At 52.6% G+C, this 19,053-nt stretch overlaps 1 protein-coding gene across 2 annotated transcripts in view; it reads right to left on the bottom strand.

The window, feature by feature from the left end:
- Positions 1–4,533: 4,533 nt before the first annotated feature.
- The window catches only part of NKAIN1 (sodium/potassium transporting ATPase interacting 1), a 36,935-nt gene continuing 22,415 nt past the window's right edge, over positions 4,534–19,053 (bottom strand). Inside the window, exons 2-7 of one of the 2 annotated variants that reach the window (XM_079778397.1) lie at positions 9,319–9,456; positions 7,858–7,938; positions 5,835–6,032; positions 5,367–5,427; positions 4,855–4,936; positions 4,534–4,709 (exon numbers count right to left, since the gene is read on the bottom strand). In XM_079778397.1, the coding sequence (XP_079634523.1) occupies positions 4,700–4,709; positions 4,855–4,936; positions 5,367–5,427; positions 5,835–6,032; positions 7,858–7,938; positions 9,319–9,456 (570 nt within the window). In that variant the 3' untranslated portion in view covers positions 4,534–4,699. The remainder of the gene's footprint in view (positions 4,710–4,854; positions 4,937–5,366; positions 5,428–5,834; positions 6,033–7,857; positions 7,939–9,318; positions 9,457–19,053) is intronic. The other variant, XM_079778398.1, reaches the window with a different exon arrangement.

Here is a 19,053-nt window from a genome sequence, read left to right as displayed (position 1 = left end):
GTTGCTGGGAGATGGCCCCAGGGTGGCAGGAGCTGGGGAGTTTCACTGGGTTTGGTGGGAAGACCAGCTTGGTAGTTTCCAGAGTCATACTTTAAAATAGATATATATATTTATTGATTTCAGAGAGGGAGAGATAGAAAATCATTGATGAGAATCATTGATCAGCTGCCTCCTGCACGCCCCCTACTGGGGATCCAGCCCGAAACCAGGCCTTGTGCCCTTAACTTGAATCGACCCCGGGGCCCTTTAGTCCACAGGCCGACGCTGTATCCACTGAGACAAACCAGCCAGAGGGATACATTTGGACCCAGGTACGCCTGACTTCTGCTTTTGATGCTCTTCGTTGCTGTACTAGCCCTCCCAAGGTTACACAGAGTTCATGGTCACACACATATCCCCGATGATACACTTACACAGGGAACTGAGAAACCCTAGGCCTCTTCCCAAAAGAACACTGCTTCCTGCTCTCCTCCTCCAACCCACCTCTCCAGCCACACGGGTTCTCTCTGCGGGACAGCTCTAATTGGTAGCTTCCTTCAAAATCCTGCAGAAGCCACCATGTCTGATGCACCTGGTTTGGCATTCAGGGCTATAACCTGGATGGAACTTCCCTGTGGAAGGCAGAATAATGGCTCCTGAAGCTGTCCACATTCTAATCCCTGGAGCCTGTGAATGTGCTGCATGGCAAAAGGGATCTTTGCAGCCTTGGCCAGGTGGCTTGGTTGGTTGGAGCATTGTCCTGATGCACCAAGGTTGCAGGTTCAATCCCCAGTCAGAGCACAAACAGGAATCAACCAATGAACACATAAATGGGTGTAGTGGCAGATCGATGCCCCCCGACCCTCCCAAAAAACACAATCAATCAAGACCTTTTTTTAAAAGGACCTTTGCAGATGTGATTAAGGGCTTTGAGAAGGGAAGATTTTCCTGGACTATGTAGGTGGGCCCAATCTAATGATTCAAGACTTTAAAAGTGGAGAGCTTTGCCCAGCCGGTGTAGCTCAATGGTTGAGTGGCAACCTAATGAACCAGGAGGTCACAGTTCCATTCCAGGTCAGGGCACATGCCTGGGTTGCGGGCTCCGTCCCCAGTAGGGGGCATGCAGGAGGCAGCCAATCAATGATTCTCTCTCATCGTTGATGTTTCTATCTCTTTCTTTCACTCCCTTCCTCTCTGAAATCAATACAAATATATATTTTTTAAACTTTTAAAAGTGGAGAGCCTTTCCTGGCTGTGGTTAGAGAGAGGTGATGGAAGAAGGAAGGGCAGAGAGATGCCACACTGCTGGCTTTGAGGATGGAGGAAGAGTGGCCGAGAAGCAAGAAATGAGGCAGCCTCACCCGGCCAGTGTGGTTCTGTGGTTGAACGTAGATCTATGAACCAGGAGGTCATGGTTCAATTCCCGGTCAGGGCTCAATCCCCAGTGGGGGGTGTGCAGGAGGCAGCCGATAAATGATTCTCTCATCATTGATGTTTCTATCTCTCGCCCCCTCTCTGAAATCAATAAAAATATATGTCAAAAAATAAAAATGAAGCGGCCTCTAGAATCTACAAAAGGCAAGGAAATGAATTCTGCCCTAGAGCCTCCAGAAAGAAATCTTGACTTTAGTCCCGTGACACCCACGTTGAACTTCCGTCAGATAACACATTTGTCTTAAGCCACTGAAGCTGTGGTCATTTATGACAGCAACAGGAAACGAATACAGCCCCCATAGAAGCTTCCTCCAACCAGTTAGTCTCTGCTAGTCTTACTCCAGGTACCATGTGTCCTCCCTCACACCATTGTCCTGCTGTTGCCCCGTCCAGGACACTCAGACCACCTCTCTCCCGAGCTCCAATTAACAACTGCCTTTCCCTCTACACTGTCCTCAGCATTGACCCCCTGCCAGCAGCATTCACCCTTCAGCCTGTCCATCCTGCGGGCCCCCCTCTAGACCATGAGCTCTGTACAGGCAGTGTCTGTGATTTATTTTCCTCCGACTCCATGACCAGAAGGGGTCCACAGAGGTTTGCACAATGGATCTGGGGCACTTATGGAGAGCCCCTGGTTCTTAGTCCCCAGCTGTATCAGCATCACCCGGGAGCCCTACAAAAACCCCAATTCTACCAAATCACTGTGGAAGGACGGGCGGCAGCTACAGCTAGCATGTATTATTGGGGGAAGGTTTCCAAGCGTCAGGAAGTGAAAAACAGCAGGGAGTTGAAAAGTAGAATATGTTGCCACTTGTGTGAAAAAAATGGAAAAAACAAATACTTATAACATTTTTAAAAGAATCGACTATCTTTGGAAAGATATAAAAAACAAGAGAACATAACTCCTGGTAACTTTCTGAATTCTGTATCATATATACGTAATATTAACTGTTCACAAAAGTAAGTAAAATTTTAAAAACTCAAAATACTGATTCTGGTGTATCTGCAGAAAGGACCCAGAATGCCCCAGGTGGGGCACAGGAATCTCCTGGGAAAGCACCATCTGCCAGCTCATTCCAAGTCAGGAACTGAATTGTCAGGAAGAGGGCAGAGCCAAGAAGCAAGGGATACTTGAAAGCATACACTGAGAATGCACTTAATCAGAAAAACAAATAGGAAGCTCTCCAAGGGGCTGGGAAGCCCTAGAAACCCCCCTGATTCAGTCCCACCTCTGCATTTTATGGACCAGGAAAGAGAGGGAGAGTAACCTGCCCAAAGCTACACAGCCAGTCAGAGGCCCAGGCCAGTGCCCCAGGAATGACAGTGACAATGACATTGATTCCAGCCCCTGCCCACCCTCATGCAGGGGCCCTGCTGACTCACAAGGCAGGAGGACAGGAAGGTAGAGAAGAAAACACCATCTTTAATCAACGCGCCTGCACAGAAACCAGGGGAACACTCCCTGCCTTGCCAGGTCCCAGTGAGAACTTGGTCCCCTTGCGAAAACTGTCTTATAAAAAACAAAAGGCTTCAAAGCACCAGTGGCTAAACCCCTTGAGTAGAAAGGGGGTTGGGGGAGTGGAGGTGAGATGACAATTGGCGGGGGGAGAAGGGAGGGCTGGAAGCGGGAGTTAGCCAAGTGGTGGGGCAGCAGTCAGGCCTGAAGGGAACTGTCCCCATCTTGAGCTGTACCCGCCGGCTAATGGGGCTGACCATCTGGGACCTCGGTGCCTGTGGTGGCCAGAGAAACTCCTGGGGCTGGTTCCTTGGCACAGAGCTGCACTTGGAGTGGGGTTTTAGCTCAGGATATGTTGGCTTTCGACAGTAGGAAATACTAGACCGGAGAGTGAAGAGCACAGAACAAAGTGGTCACCATGGACGGGCTCAGGTATGCAAACGGTCTGCACTTCCCTCCAGCTCCCTGAGGCCTCCCACCCTTCCTTCCCCAGGGCCACTCTAACTTCACAGGCTGGGAGGCTGAGGCCTCATCCTCCTGCCCTTGGACTCACCAGCCAGGGCACAGGATGCAGGGTGCTCTGGGATGCCTGTGGAGGGAGGCGGGGAGAATGAGCGCTCATCTCTACTTGCTCTCAAGGAAGTGTGCTGGGCCCCCTGACCCCCACACCCCCACTCTACCTCTTCAGAACTCCAGGACATTGGAGTAGTCATAAACGCTGGAGATCTGTGAGCATGGGTGACCAGGCAGAGCTGACCAGCCCTTTCCCACTCTTAAATCACAGGTCTTCCAACTGGTCAGGTGGAGTTGCTGAGAGCGTAGGGGACCACAGGTGCAGCAGCTTTAGGGACCTGGAAAGGGGGGTGGCGACTAATTGGGAATCCCCTTTCCTGGAGAGAGCTTGAAAGATTTGCCAAGGGTGGACAGCCAAGTCTAGGAAGGCCTCCCTGTGGGTCAGGCTGGATTCAGGGCTCTGGGCTCCATTTGTCTAGTTCCCAATGAGAGAACGGGTATATTGCTTTAAGAGAGGCGTTGGCAAGTGGTGGCGGTGATGTGTAAATATGGTGTGGATCTCATGGGTTCTAAAGTGTCCAAGCTGGAAAGGGGTTTGAAAATGAAATTTGTAGACCAGGCACTGGGTTTTGGAGGTTGAAACTACAGAAAGTACACTGTGTTCAAAAGCCTAGCTGTGTGGCCTCAAAGCAAATCGCTCTGCACCTCTGGGCCTCAGTTTCCTTATCTGCAAAATGGGGATTATAACACCAGCCTAACCCAGGGAACTCAGAGTTCACTGAGAGAGAAGGCTAGAAAGAGCTCCATCTGCTAAGGAATTATTTTAATTATTTGAGGTGGGGAAACTGAGGACCAGAGAGGGCAAGGGCTTTGCCAGATGTCACACAGAGAGTCAGTGATGGAGCTGTGGTTAGAACCCAGGACTCCTGCTCCTAGCTCGCGGAGTGAATGAGTGTGGTGAGATGGGGTGAGTCTGTCCATCCTGCCTCTACTCTCTGGACAGTGAACAGGATGCTGAGTAAAGGTTGAAAGAGGCTGGAAAAGGGAGGGAGGCCCCAGCGCACGCCAAGGCTGAGATTTAAAAAAAATACAAACCCCGAGATTCCCCTCCCTCACCCCACCCCGCCCCGCCCCATCCCTGAAGTCCAGGCTGCAAAGGGCCATGTCCAAGTCCGCGGCAGACCAGATCGAGCCGCGCAAGCTGCAGTCAGCCCGCCAGACACCAGGGGGCGCGCCTGCCATCTTGGCCCGAGCTCGTGGCAGTGGCTGTCAGTTTAGCACAAAGCACTCGGCACCGGGGTGGGTGTGGGGCTGAAGCTACCCCGACCTGCAGGAAACAAAGGCAGGTTAGGAAAGTGGACCCCGAAAATGGGGAGCAGAGAGATCCGACCGCTCTTCCCACCCCTCCTCTCCTTTTTACCGACACTAACGCCCGGGTCCCCCATCCCACCCTGCTCGGCGCCATGACCCACGTGTACAGAGGCTGCAGTTGTAAATGCGACGTCTTCTGGGGCGCCTGGTATCCGTAGGAGTCAAAACCACCGATGAAGTCAACTGCAGAAGGGGAGGTGGCATCTAGTTAGAAATGGGCTGGGGGCGGGGCATTCTTAAGGGAGAAGGTTCTTGGGGGCAGGGCTTGAGCCACTTGAGGGGAGGAGACGGGGTTGGGGGGAAACGCTGGGAATGGGAGGTGCCAGATAGGGACCAGCCTTGTGGAGCCCCTCCAAGGGGCAGGGCCTGAGAGGGGCGGGGAGGGTTGTGGTGCTGGGGCCGTGGACTGGGTACCTGGACATCTGGACCTCAGTCCAGAATGGTCCGACTATATAAATCCCACCCACTCCTGGCTCCTCTCCTCCCCACTCATAGAGGGGCCGGCCCAGGGCTCCCTCCCACCGAGGCCGTGCGGGCCCCTGTCCAGGGTGCTGAAGACGCGGGGTGGCCCGCGGCCAGGCTTTTCCGCTTTCTAGGGGCGCCACACACTTACAGCTGTCCTCTTCCTCCAGGAACACTTTGCTCACGTAGCAGGCGAACACAAAGCCGAAGAGCTGAGGGAGGAAGAGGATGAGGAGGGGGAAGCTCTCCCTCCACCCTCTGCCTGGCCCTGCCTACCCAGACTGGAGGAACAGGGCGTGCTAACATGAAGGCAAACCCATAACCACTTCCAAGTTAATGACTGGGCCTTAAAGTCAAACCTTCCTGGTTCCAGTCTCTGTCCTGGGCGGGTGACTTTGGACAAGTAATTATTTTACCTCTTTGAGCCTCCGTTTCCCCTGTTGGATCTGGGCAATACCTTACTGGCTTGTTAAGAGGAAAGAGAATTACGTGGGGTGGGGAAATCCTCCCCAGGCAGGCTGGAAGACCTAAAGTCAACCCTTCTTAACTAGGGCTAAGCAAAGGGGTTTTCAGACTCCACTTCTGGGAGTGCTGTGAGGTGGGGGACAGGAGGACTCACAGCCAGGAAGATCTGCAGGGCACTGCTGAGGGCTTCAATGTAGGGATAGTCGAGCAGGCAGCCAGTGACAGAGATGACATGGTGGTCCTCCAGGGCCAGGCGGGAGTTCAGGACAGGTGTCACCAGGCAGCCTGGCCCGTTCTCCATCCACCAGGAGCGGTGCAGGGATGTGTTGAAGGTCATGATGAAGTCCCGGTCCTGGGGGTAGAGGGGCCTAGGATACTGAGCTGGGGTGGGGGTATCCTCCCCAGGTCCCAGGAGACTCTATATAAAGCCTCTTTCACATGTGGACCGTTATAGCAGCCTCCTCCCATAACTTGCTTTGTGGAGGGCATGGGGGTGAGGGGGTGTGAAGAGTACGTATCTGCAGATCCACATCTGGCCAGTAGGTGGCATGCGATGACCATGCAAGCCTCCCTATTCCATCAGCAATAGAAGGGGCTGGTACTGACCTACAGAACCCCAGGATTTCAGGGCTGGACAGAACATTAACAGTGACCAGATACAATTTTCCAGCTATTGGTGAAATCTTCAATACAGGCCCTTTCACGACCCATTCAGCCTCTCCAATGTGCTTGCTCCCCATGTGTGACCCTGGGCAAACCTTTTCCCTTGGGCCTCAGTCTCTCCATTTGAAATGGCGAAGTGGCTGACCTAGGTCAGAAGTTGTTATCCATGATGGGCACCCCTGTGTTCATTAATCCATTCACTCATACAGGCCACTAACAAATATTCACTGCATGCTGACCAGGTGCAAAGCACTGAGATGTGTAATCTTGTTTATCCCCTCAGCAATCAAAGGAAGTTGGGGTTGCTCTATCTGAACTTACTAGACGAGGAACTGAAGTTCAGAGAGAGTAAGACACTGGCCCAAGGTCAGACAGCTAGAAAACATTAGAGCTGGATGTGAATCTAATAGGTAGCCAAACTACAAAGCCAAATGCTCTCATTCATGGATGCTGCCTTCTTAATATCTAAGAATGAAAGTTGTGCCCTGGCCAGTTTGACTCAGTGGATGGGGTGTCGTGGGTTTGATTCCTGGTCAAGGGCATGCACGTACCTCCGTTGCAGGTTCCCCAGCTCTCACAGGGGCGCGTGCAGGAGGCAACCAATCAATGTGTGTCACTCTCATGTTGATGTTTCTCTCTTTCTCTCCCTCCTTCCCTTCTACTCTCTCTAGATATCAATGAAAAAAATATCCTTGGGCCCTAGCCCGTTTGGCCCAGTGGATAGAGCGTCAGCCTGCAGACTGAAAGGTCTCAGGTTTGATTCCTGGTCAAGGGCACATGCCCAGGCTTGCGGGCTCGACCCCCAGTAGGGGGCGTACAGGCAGCCAATCAATGATTCTCTCTCATCATTAATGCTTCTCTCTCTCCCTCTCCTTTCCTCTCTGAAATAAAAATATATGTATATAAAAAAATATCCTTGGGTTAGAGTTAAAAAATAAAAATAATAAAAATGGAAGTTATACCCTCTGGGTTTACTCTTCTCAAAGCTAAATATTCCTACTTTCTTCAATATTTTTCCATGTGATATGGTCTGTTCAATTTTTCCCAAACAAACTCTACCCAATCTCTTTTTCTTCTGAAAAATATTGATCAGCACTGAACTCAAATCTTTGTGGTCTAAACAGTACGAAGTGCATGGGATTTTCACCTTCCTTGCACTGAGGACGTGTGAGGCCTAAGAGTAGCTCTGTTGGCCACCATATACTGTTAGTTTCTACAAAGCCTGTTATCAGCCGGGACCCCAGCCCATCTTCACACAGACTGATCTTCATCCTTATCTGCTCCATCATCATTTGTGTCTGAGAAGGGCAGAGGGGGCCAGAAACAAAAATGTGGGGTGGGAGATGGGAATAGATTATTTGGGTGTGTGGAGGGAAGTTTCTTCAAGAAATAATCCCCCCCCAAAAAAAAATTCACAAAAGAGATGCCCCAGACCTATATCACTGTGGGAGCCTCTAGGGTGGGAGGGGAAAGGTCAGGCTCTGTCCTCTGGCACTGCCAGGCCTGAGGCTTACCTGGGACAGCTGTCCAACCTCCAGGTAGAAGCAGATGATAAATGCATTCCAGCCAACCCAAAGCACCAGCCACGCTGCATACTGGGGAAAGCAGAGGTGGGGTCAGGCTGGGACCTGGGGGAGTGGGCTTGGGGTATGTCCATGGACACAGAGTTAATGGACTGAGAAGACTTTTGCAGGGGAAATTACAACAATACCTTGCTCATAGAGCACTGAGAATAGTTAACAAATCATTTTTATACCAAACCAGTCTTTGTAACAGCCCTGCAGGGAAGGCATTGTCCTCGCTTCAGAGATAACTAATTTAAGGCCTAGAGAGAGTCATTTTTTTGCCAAGATCACACAACTAGAAAGAGGTAGGGCTGGAACTCAAACCCAAGTCCTGGGGTAGCTAATCCTATCCATTCGGCAGAAAACAACAGCCACTGGACATGGCCAACAGCTGGAGCGGGGCTTGGCTATTTCCACCCAAAGCTGACAATTCCAGTGGCTGCCACCAGCAGACGCAGCATTTTATAATGGTGCCTGGGGCGTCCTGAGAACTGGAGAGAAGGGTTCTCATATCTCACTCAGATGAGAGAAAACCCTGGAAGGGCCATGTTCTTCTGGCCTCTGGGAGGCGGGGACAAGCCCCAGAATGAGGGCTAGTGGGCGCTGGGGGTAGCAGGACACTGCGTGTCACTGTTATTGTAGGTGTCAAGCATTTCTTTAGTGAATCTACCCAAAAGCCTTTTCCCTCGAGAGAGGTATGTGAATGGGTCACGGAGGAAGAGCAGGGGACACAGGTGAACTGAAAACAGGAGTTTGACAGAGACCAGCCAGGACCAACCAGGACTTAGAAAAAGGGAGCAGGAGGAAGGAGCCAGGGACACAACCCACTCTGGGGATGGGCCCAGGGCCACCGATGAACACCGAGGGACAAACACCAGGTTTTCCCAAAGCAACCCGAGGAACTAGGCTAGACAAGGCTCCTTCCTCACACCGGCTTTCTGAGGCGGCGTGGTGAGGTGGCAGGAGCATCCGCCCTGGATCTGATGCTCTAGTCCTGGCTCTGCCTCTCACTAGCTGTGTGGCCTTAGGAAGTGTTGTAACCTTTCTGAGACTCACAGAAAATGGAGCTGGTGCGATATACCTCGCAGAGCTGTGTAAAGATCCAATAAAGCAAGGGACACCTTAGGAGAGAGCCCAACACAAGGTAGGCCCTCATTAAATGATGTATCATGTTGATAGTTGGATTTTTCCCTAGGAAATTCTTTAGGAAAAATGCCAACCTTGTCTCCGCTGAATAAAGAAGCATTGGGATTTGGGCATTCACACCAACAGGGCTAGAGGCAAGACAGGGCAGGGGTCTGCATGCCTGTGGTGGTGGTAGGGGGGGGGGGCAGTTTTGGTTGGAGGAGCGGGGGAGATGGGAGGGGGTGAGGAGAAGGGGTTGGCTGAGGAGGAGTCAATGAGCCATACCAGAATGAGGTACCGGGAGCGGTACTGCACCGTGCCGAAGATGCCCAGGATGACCGCCATGATGTGCAGGAAGTTGGCTAGGATAGGAGCCCATTGGTAGCCCAGGAAGTCAAAGATCTGCCGCTCCAGTGCAGCCACCTGTGGGAAAGAGCAGACTGAGGCCGTGTGCGTGCCATAAAAGGGAAGGACAGGGACTCCTTGACCTTGTGGATGAGGTGACATCAGTTACTGTGGTGATGAGGCACCATGACGGATGGTGCAGAAATCTTGGAGCCATCCCAGCCCTGCAGTACCAAAGGGATGCTGGGAGGTGGGACAAGTCTGTGGGGGTGGAGGACTGAGCCCTGAGCATGACTTTGGGGTGGGCTGAAGGGAGATGGGAGCCAGGGTTCAGAACACCTACCTCCCTGCCAAGAGGTCCTCCCCACTTGCTCCTTCCTTACGTGGGGCTCTCAGTTGGTGGAGTCAGGATCCAGACTCCTCCTCAGGCCCTGCCCAAGGGCTGAGCCCTGGCCCTTGGAGGCCCCAGGGATGCCTCTGGGTCTGAGTAATCTCTTCCCAGGCCCCCTATCTGGAGGTTACCCTGGCCTATGGGACCCATGGGCCACAGAGAAAGGGATTTTGTTTTCTCCCCTTCCCTGAGGGAGCTGCAGTAGATTGCAAAACTGGCCTCAAATTCTTCTTCCTATTTCCATTTTCTTTGGCAGGGCCCGCCCACACTAGCTCTCTACTTGGTCATGTGACTTGCTTTGCCCAATGGGACTTTAGCAAATGTGAAGCAAGTGAAGGCTTGAAAAATGCTTGTGCACTGGAGCTTGCTACACTTGTAACACAGAGAACACCTTGTGAAAGAGCCCAAGCTGACCTGTTGAATGACAGGCGCCCCAGCTGCCAGCCAGTCAGCCATCAGAGTGAGGGCACACTAGCTCATTCGGATGCTAGCCAACCCACCAGCTGACCACAGATACACAGCCCAGATCAGAACAATCCCCCAGCCGACCCCCAGAATCATGCACTGAATAAAATGATTCTTTTAAACTACTACATTTTGGGGTGATTTGTTACACAGCAAAAGCTAGCTGACACAGGACACAATCAACACTCCCTTTCCAGCAGCCCCTAGTTCAATCTTCCAGCTGATACAATCAGGAACAAAGGTGCCAAGTACTGACTGACCAATATTCCTTCTTCTGGTCTTGGAAGCTGCCACCCAGACACTCAGTTCATGTGGCTGGGTGGGGCTGATCCCACTTCTAACTTCCATGGCGGGCTTGTGACCTATGCCTAACCAATTAATCCACACAGTGATCTCTTCAGGGGTGGGCACTCACTGTGTGCCCTGCTCCTGAGAGTCACCAAAGCTAAGGAACAGAGAGAGAGAGTGAGGAAGGAAGATGAACAAGCAGGAACAGTGTCCCCGGTGACATCATTTTAGGTCTGAGGACCCAGACATGCCTGAAACCAACTGTCCCTCCCTGTACTTGTGATTTCTGTCACTTGCAACCAAGAGTCCTGACTAAGATCGAAGAAGGGGAGGGAAGAGGGTCTGGCTTGGGAGGGAGAGGGAAGATTCTGATCAAGTGAAAAGATCCCAGAGGCTTTTTTCCTGGCAGGGAGGCAGGAGAAGGTGGACCTGATGCTACCACACAGATGGCAGGGCTGGGCAGAGACCCAGGAAGCTGCGGGCTCAACCCTGGCACCCACCCACCTGGCACCAGCCTACCTCTTGTTGGTGACTCCCCTCCCAGGGCTCTGCAGATTGCAAAGAGCGTTCCAAGTTCATCTCTCCCTTGATACCCCTTGGCTGAAAGGCAGAAGGGAGGTCATTATCTCATTTTGAAGAAGGAGACAATGAGGCTCAGAGAGGGGAAGTGATTTGCCTAAGGTCACACAACTGGTTGTGGCAGAGCCAGGCAACCGTTCTGCCTTTCTCCGCCCTTTCTGGCCACTCCTGGGTCCAGGGCAGCTCATCCCCCCATGCACTCAGACCCCTACATATCAAAGAACCTCGGGGCTCTATCTGGCCCCTTTTCATGCTCCACTTGTCCCAGCAAACGCATGCCTACCCAAGCTTCAGTGACTACCTGCTCATGTTTCAGCTTCCAGCCCCTTTATAAACCAACTACCCACTGGACGGCTCATCATGAACTTAATACGCCCAAACCTGGTCCATGTCCACTGATTTGGGGCCCCATGATGTGTCCAGCTGCATGAGCTAGAAAACTGAACTCTAGGTCCTGGTCTCCCTCCTCCCCCTCACCTCCATGCCGGGCCTGTCCAGTTCTGGCTCTCTGACCTGCTGAATCTCTTACACCGCTGGTCACCTTTCTGCCTCCACTGTCTGCTCTCACCTGGCCTTTGCAATGCCGCTGCCCGCCCCCCCCCCCCGCCCCCGCCCCCGCCCTGGCCCCACTTCTAACCCACCCCTCTCTTTCCTGAGTGAAACCTCCAAGAGGCTCCCCTGCTGCCCCTCCCCCTGCCCTTAGCTCCCCACCCCCACCCTAATTATTTATTTATCGGGTAGCTGCCAGCTGAGGGGATGCAGTTGCCATGGGAACCTTCAGCCCCAGTCAGGGATGCTTCTGTTCTCAGTAGGATGCTCTTGTCTGTCTAGACGCCAACCCCAGGAGTTCAACACCAGGTGGGGGGTGGGGAGTGGGGGGCAAGGAATTAATTATGGAGATGGGTCCCCCCGCCCCCGCCCCCCACCAGGAAGCTGGCTAGGGGGAGAGGGCAGGGAGGGGGTTGGGCTTGGGGGCCACAAAACCCATCAGAAGTCTCTTGTACCCAAGCCCTCGCCAGCCAATTCTGCAAGTCAACTACTCTCCTGGCCCCAATCCCAGCCATGTTGCCCCGGGACTTAGACACAGAAGTCAGGCCGTCTGAGAAATGATGAGGGAGCGGCCCCTGAAGTTGTCTGAGAATGGTGTGGTCCAGCCGGATACTATCTCTTTTACTGACTTTGGTTCACAGAGGGCCAAGGTGGGAAGAGTTCCCCATTTGGGATCAGGCAGACCTGAGATCCACCCCCAGCTCGGTCCTGGTGTGACCCTGGGCAAGTTACTCACCCTCTCTGAGCCTAGGACAATGTCCTAAGGATTCAGGCAGCGCACTTGACGGAAAGCTCTCAGCTCAGGGCTGGCACACAGTTGGTGCTCTGTATATGGCAACAGCCTTTTCTGCATCCTCAAACTCAAGCCCCCCTTTTCCCAATGGATTTCTGAGGCAGCTGACAAAATTAAACCCGACTCAGCCCCTCATCCGTGAAATGAGGGAGTGGGATTGGAGCCACGGACAGCAGAGCTGGAAGGACCCCTGGAGATCTGCTGGTCCAGCCCCCTCATTAGGGAGGAGAGCCAACTGACAGCAGAAAGGGACAGGGACTTGTCTAGGGGGAGGGTCTTCTCCCTCTCCCTGAGCTCTGCCCCCATCTCCAGGGTCCATTTGGGGACAGTGCCATTTGAGCACGAGCTGAAATAAACACCCAACGAGAGATTGAAAGGAGTATAGTCATGGAGACCAGGTAGTCTTTGCCAGGACAAGAAAGATGGGCTTGGCAGGGACGCAATTCACTGTACAAATGTTTCTTGAGCACCTACTATGTGCCGGGCCCTGTGCAGGGTATGTGGACAAATTGGTGTGGCTCCTGACTCAGAGAGCGCAAGTCTAGAGAGATCTCACAGAGCTCTGGGAGCTGACGATGGGGGCTTCTCGGCCAGGATCCCCATCTACCCTGGGACTCCTTCCCGCCCCCCAACACACACACACACACACACACACACACACACACACACGCACACACACGCACCCCGTTTGTTTTCCAGGGCTCCCGCAGCCCTTCTGTTTCTCTCGGTCCCAGCCTGGAACCTGCTGGAAAACGGCCAGGGCAATAACTGTTAAGTGAAATAAAACAAGCTGCAGAACAATATGATTCCATTTGTGTAAAAAAAAAGAGAGAGAGAGAGAGAGACACGAAATGTGTGCAACTGTAAATGCACAGTCAAGAGCCAGGGAAATACAATAGATGATCATGAGAAGTTCTCTCCAGGGAGTGGGAATGGGGAGATGGGGAGACTTTTACTTTTAAATATACACACTTCTGTATTTCTGAAATTCTTTTTGACAACAGTTACATTTTTTGAAAAAAAAAAAAATGTTTTTGAATGTTGATTCATCGCTCAGCCCATGTAAAAAGGGTGCCAGAGTGGCTCATCGGATCTGAGGTCTCCTCCTCTGATGGGAATGCGTGTGGGGCCCTGGGAGGTTCCCTCCTCTGGGCCTCCGTGTTCTCATCTGTGCATGGGGGCCGCTGTCGCTCCATGTCACTATGTAGGCCTGGCGGTGCCGCAGTCTGCCTGGCTGCGGGGGACTGGCCGTGGGGTCCTGTGGCCTCTGCTGAGATCCGAATGGCCCTTTCCCCCCAGAAGCTGGTTCTGCCGGCCCCTGGTACAGCCTGGCCCCAGGTTCTGCCTGAGCCATCACAGCCCTCCTTTCCCTGCCTCACCAGACCGGGACCCATCACCACCCTCCTCTAGGTTCCGCCAGCCAAGGGTGCCCTCTCCCCTCAGCCCAAGTGGAGCTGCCTCTGTATGAAGGTTCCCTTTTTACAGAGCAGTCACCTGAGTCTCCTGAAATCACTCAGACAGGAAGTGGCAGAGCCGCGACCTGAGTCCTTGTCTCCGTACCCACTGCTCTTGCCACCCAACAGCCATCTCTCCAGAGACAGGGGCTTAGGAAGGGGGCAGAGCAGAGGTGGGGCACAGCCTGCTCTGGGTCAAGGGCCTCTCATAAGTCACCCAGCCCAGCCTCCCGGGGCAGCGATGTAAGTTCACATTTATTAACCTCCAATTAGTGCCAGGCACTGTTCTGAGTACTCCCATCTGTTCGTTCATTCATTCTACAAAGAGTTCTCCAGCGTCTTTTGTGTGCTAAGTTCAGAGAAGTCAGGGTGAACAGAGACAACCCCACTCCTGTCCTCCTGGATGACAGTCCTGCCTCAGTGCAGACACCAGGACACCGGCCCCAGCCCAGACAGCAGGGGAAGCACAGAGGAGCAAAAAGAGGGAAAATTCTTTTCCATTAGAAAACAAAAATTCTCCCCGAAGGAGATTAATACCTTCTCTCCATGGGTCTTAGAATTGTAGCATCATTTATTGAGCACCTGCTGTATATAACCCCTCATACTCACATCACATCTCTTAATCCTACCCCCATGGATAGACAAGGCCCAGAGAAGTGCAGAGGCCCTGCCCAAGGACACACAGAAGCGCTGAGGCTCCAACCATCAGTTTGGGCCAAGCTCTTGCTCTTCCCTACCACATAGCCCCCTGAGCCTGTGTGCATGGTGTGGCATTTGGGAACTCCACCCCTTACAGTCCTGCTCCCTCTTCCTCAGGACAGCTCCCCATTCCCTCGAGCCCCCAGACTGCCATCTGTCTTCCTCACACCCTCCTGCCATGGCCCAACCCTCTACCTCAGTGGAGCCCGGGGGGCAGGGAGCAGCTGGTCATCACCTTCCAGGTAATTAGCCCTGGGAGACGAGCTTGGAGCTGTTAGGGAGGCCAGGACTGTCTCCGAGGGCTGATCTAACCAGCCCTGGTTCTGTCAGAAGGTAGCCACTGGGGCTTGGCCTCAGTCTCCATGGCAACCCCACTCCAGTGACTGCTGACCCATCCCCAGCTAGGGGGGCTCCTCAGGCCCCTTCTGGGCAGATCTATCCCAATGCACCTCAGAACTGGCAGCTCCATTAGAAAGAGGGGATTGGTAGTGGTCTCATTAGCATACATCTACATTAATTTGCATACACCCTAGGCCTAGCAGCCCAGGGTGATACCAAGGTCAGTCTAAAAAGAATCAAAGCGTCCCTCCATCTCCTAGGGCTTATCTCCTCATGTGCCATCTGGTCCAGACCCACAGGCAGCATAGTGGGAGGTGGTGTGGGCAGTGCAGGGAAGGGCCAGTGACTCCCTGTGACTCAGTCTCCTCCTCTGTAGAATGGGGACAGGGTGCCTACCTCACCTAGGTGTTGAGAGGGCTGAGGGATCTTCTCCATCATTCCCAAGCCCAGGCCCTGCCCCCACTAACCCCCAGTCACCACTCCTGGAGCTCCTTGCTTTCTGCCTGTGGGCAGACCCACCCCTCTTACAGGCCCAGAAGCCAGCAGGAGCCCAGCAAAGCCTGCACCTTGGATCTGGGGCTACTATGCCACCCTCCACCTACCAGGCCCTTCCCCCCACTAATTTCTGGGTTCTGGCAGAAAGTGGATTGGAAGCTGGAGGCTACCAGCTTTGACCTCTCATCACAATGCTAGGCTTTGCCCTCGTGCTGATGTACAGCCAGGGAGCAGGGGGCCTCTGACCTGCACCACCCACTCCACGCACCCTTTGAAAACTAGGAGGCAGTTCAGGGTAACGGGGCAGTGGGGGTGCCCTGGAGCCGGACTGCTTGGGTTTATCATCCAGATGAGCCTCAGTCTCCCGATCTGTAAAATGTGGATAACAGTCTCCACCATTCGTGGAGTTGGTGTGAAAATTAAATGAGATAATATAGGCCAAGTGCCTGACACAGTAAGCACTCTATAAATGTTAACTATTACTATTACAGTAATGACAGTAATAAGAAAAAACCCTGAGACCACCTGGAAGGTGAAGGAAGGGTTTACAGAGGAGGTGATATTTAAATGTGGCCTTGAACGGACTATAATAATGAAACACTGGAAACACTCTGAATGTCCATCAGAAGGACCCACAATACATTATGGCACCTCCACACGATGGAACACACACAACACAGCGATTACAACGAGTGTGGAAGGAGGGCCACGCTGGGAGGAGGGAAAGGCTGCAGAGCCGCTGGAGTAGTACGAACTTATTTTTGTGCAGAAAAAAGAAACAGAAACACCACACTGTTAACTCTGGAGAGTGGGATTGGCGGGGGGAGGAGGGCGGGGTCTTTGAGAGTCAACCAGAGATGTTTCTATAAGGTTTCACATTGAGGGAAAATACTTTTATAAGAAAACAGAATAAAGAAGAAATTAATAGGGGGAAAATGACCATGGACAAAACCCTGAGGTGTGAGGTGACCAATCGTCCTAGTTTCCCTGGGACTATGGAGTTTCTTGGAGTGCATCCCTTTAAAAGATAAAATCCGAGCCCTAACCGGTTTGGCTCAGTGGATAGAGCGTCAGCCTGCGGACTCAAGGGTCCCAGGTTTGATTCTGGTCAAGGGCATGTACCTTGGTTGCGGGCACATCCCCAGTAGGGAGTGTGCAGGAGGCAGCTGATCGCTCATCGATGTTTCTAACTCTCTATCCCTCTCCCTTCCTCTCTAAAAAATCAATAAAATATATTAAAAAGAAAAAGAAAAGATAAAATCCAAAAGTCCTCAGCAACTAGTCCTGGAACTAGTTGGTCACCCTCAGATGTGGGAGGGTATGGACGACTTGGGGACCTGGGGGTGGCTCTTGAATGAAGGGTGTGAGGGGTGGCAGGGTGGGGGAGACCTGGCTGGGCGTCAGACCCAGAGCTTTATCCCACTGGCCCCAGGAGCCAGGGAAGGTTTGAGCAGAGGGATGTGGGAGCTGGGTGCTTCTCTGGCTGGGGCAGTGGGGGTGGAGGACGGGCTGGAGGTGGGACGCCTGGTGGAGATGCTGACGCTTTGCTGGGGGCCCCATTCTCCCAGGACTCCCACCTTCTTGGTGATGCCCACTGCATCTCTGCCCCTATCCCCATGTCCAAACTGTTGGGGCATCCTCAGTCCCAGGCCCCAGAGGCCAAGACCCCAGCAGGCTCTGGAGGGGTCAGTGAAGGCTTGGGAAGAGAGCGCCCTCCAAGAGGAGCATTCCAGAAGGGGATGGAGGGGAAGGCAAACTGGGCGGAGAAAACCAGCAAAAGCCAGGCTCTCCCAGGAGAGGCCGGCTACAGACAAATGGACATTTGTATAAATATAAAGATGATGAATCAGATCCCCCCATTAAGTACCATGAATGACATCATGTAATTAAGCCAAGAACTCATGGCAGAAAGCATCTAAATGGAGCAGGCACTTAGGCAGGGAGAATTAATAAGGAGGCATTGAAAGTTTCAGGAGTGGCTATAAGGACGGAGTTGGGGTGGGAAAAACTGGAAGGTAGACAAAAACAATTGGGTGTTAACATCTGCCCAGCATGGGCCGCAGACCTGAGCCCAGTAGTTAAAATCTCAGGCTCTGGAAGTCAGGCAGACCTGGGATGGATTCCCAGCTCTCACTTACAAGCTTTGGGATCTGGGAGAGTCAGTTTCCTCACCTATAAAATGGGAAAATTATTACTAAATACCTGAGGGGTGTGAGGATTCAGCGAGGTAATGTGAGTAAAGGACTTTGCTTATAGTAAGTGCTCAGTAAATTATCCTTCATTGAACAAGTCACATTCCCTTCTGGATCTTAATTTCTTACTGGCAACAATGGGACAATAATGTCCTGTCTTCCTCACAGAGAAATTAGAAATCAAATAAGATCATAACCATGAAAGCAATTTATATACTCTAATGTGCTTTTTAAGCTATAAAGTGCGATGCCCACATTATTAGGATAATTATTAAGTCCTTGGCTTCATACTAAGGTCAGATTCTTGCTGCTTGTTCCCTGAGAAACTGTACACTGTGGTGGTTAAAAGTATGGCCTAGGAGTCAGACCATCTGGGCATGAATGCTACCTTTCACACATTAGCTGTGTACCATTCAGCAAGTCACTTACCCTCTCTGTGCTTTAACTTCTTCATCGATAGAATGGGGGTAACGATGATGGTACCTATCCCATGGGGTAGTTGTGAAGCCTAAATGAGGGAACACGTGTAAAATGCTCAGAATACTGCCTGGCCTGGAGCCCTCGGTAAAAAGCCATGTTAGCTGTGATGACGTTCCCCACAGGGAAGATCCAGGGCCCGAGACCTCTCAGAGGACTCACGTTCTGAAGGAGAAGAGACCACAGCTGTCCTGGTGTGCAGGCCTCTTTGAGGCCAGGCAGGGCTCCCTCCACCCCGAGCTGGCCCTTGCTCCGCCCTTCCTCTCCTTATTCACCTGCCAAGCATTCATGGCACCCCCTGTGCTGGGGGCACAGAGGATGGACTTCAAGTGTCTAGAGAAGCAAGGACTTCCCTTCGGGGACTGGCACTGAGCCTGCCCTGAACAGGCTGCCTTATGTCCACTTCATTCACTCCTCTCAACTCTTCCCCCGCCCCCCCTTAATCCTCACCTGAGGATATGGTTTTGTTTTGTTTGCTTTTTAGAGAGAAAGAAGGGAGAGAGAGAGAGAAACATTGATGTGAGAGAGCAACATCGATCTGTTGCCTCCTGTATGTGCCCCGACTGGGAATCAAACTCACAGCCTTTTGGTGCACGGGAGGACTCTCCAGCCACCTGAGCCACCCAACCAGGGCTATTCCTTTCAACGTCTGAGAGGTGTGATTTCCATATGTGGGAACAGGGCCCAGGGAGCGAGGCAATAGACTCCAGGTCGCAGAGCAGGGCCGTGGCGGGGGCAGGATTCAAACGCAGACCTGTGGGCTCCGAAGCCTGCCCACCACCTCCCCACCTTTCCCGTGAGCTCTTCTGCGTTACAAACGGCTGCTGGGCCCCCGCAGTGTCCCCACCGAGGCCCGACTCCCTTCTGCTGAAACTGGCACCCCTCCCAGCGAATCTGCTGGTGACACTGATGATGCCGAGATGTGTTCTGTTCAAACCCATCATGCACTAGCCA

This window comes from Cnephaeus nilssonii, assembly GCF_951640355.1.
Source record: "Cnephaeus nilssonii genome assembly, chromosome: 7".
In the NCBI taxonomy this organism is placed as follows: Eukaryota; Metazoa; Chordata; class Mammalia; order Chiroptera; family Vespertilionidae; genus Cnephaeus; species Cnephaeus nilssonii.
The sequence above is the reverse complement of the archived record's forward strand: the minus strand, read 5'-3'. Positions and strand labels throughout refer to the sequence as shown.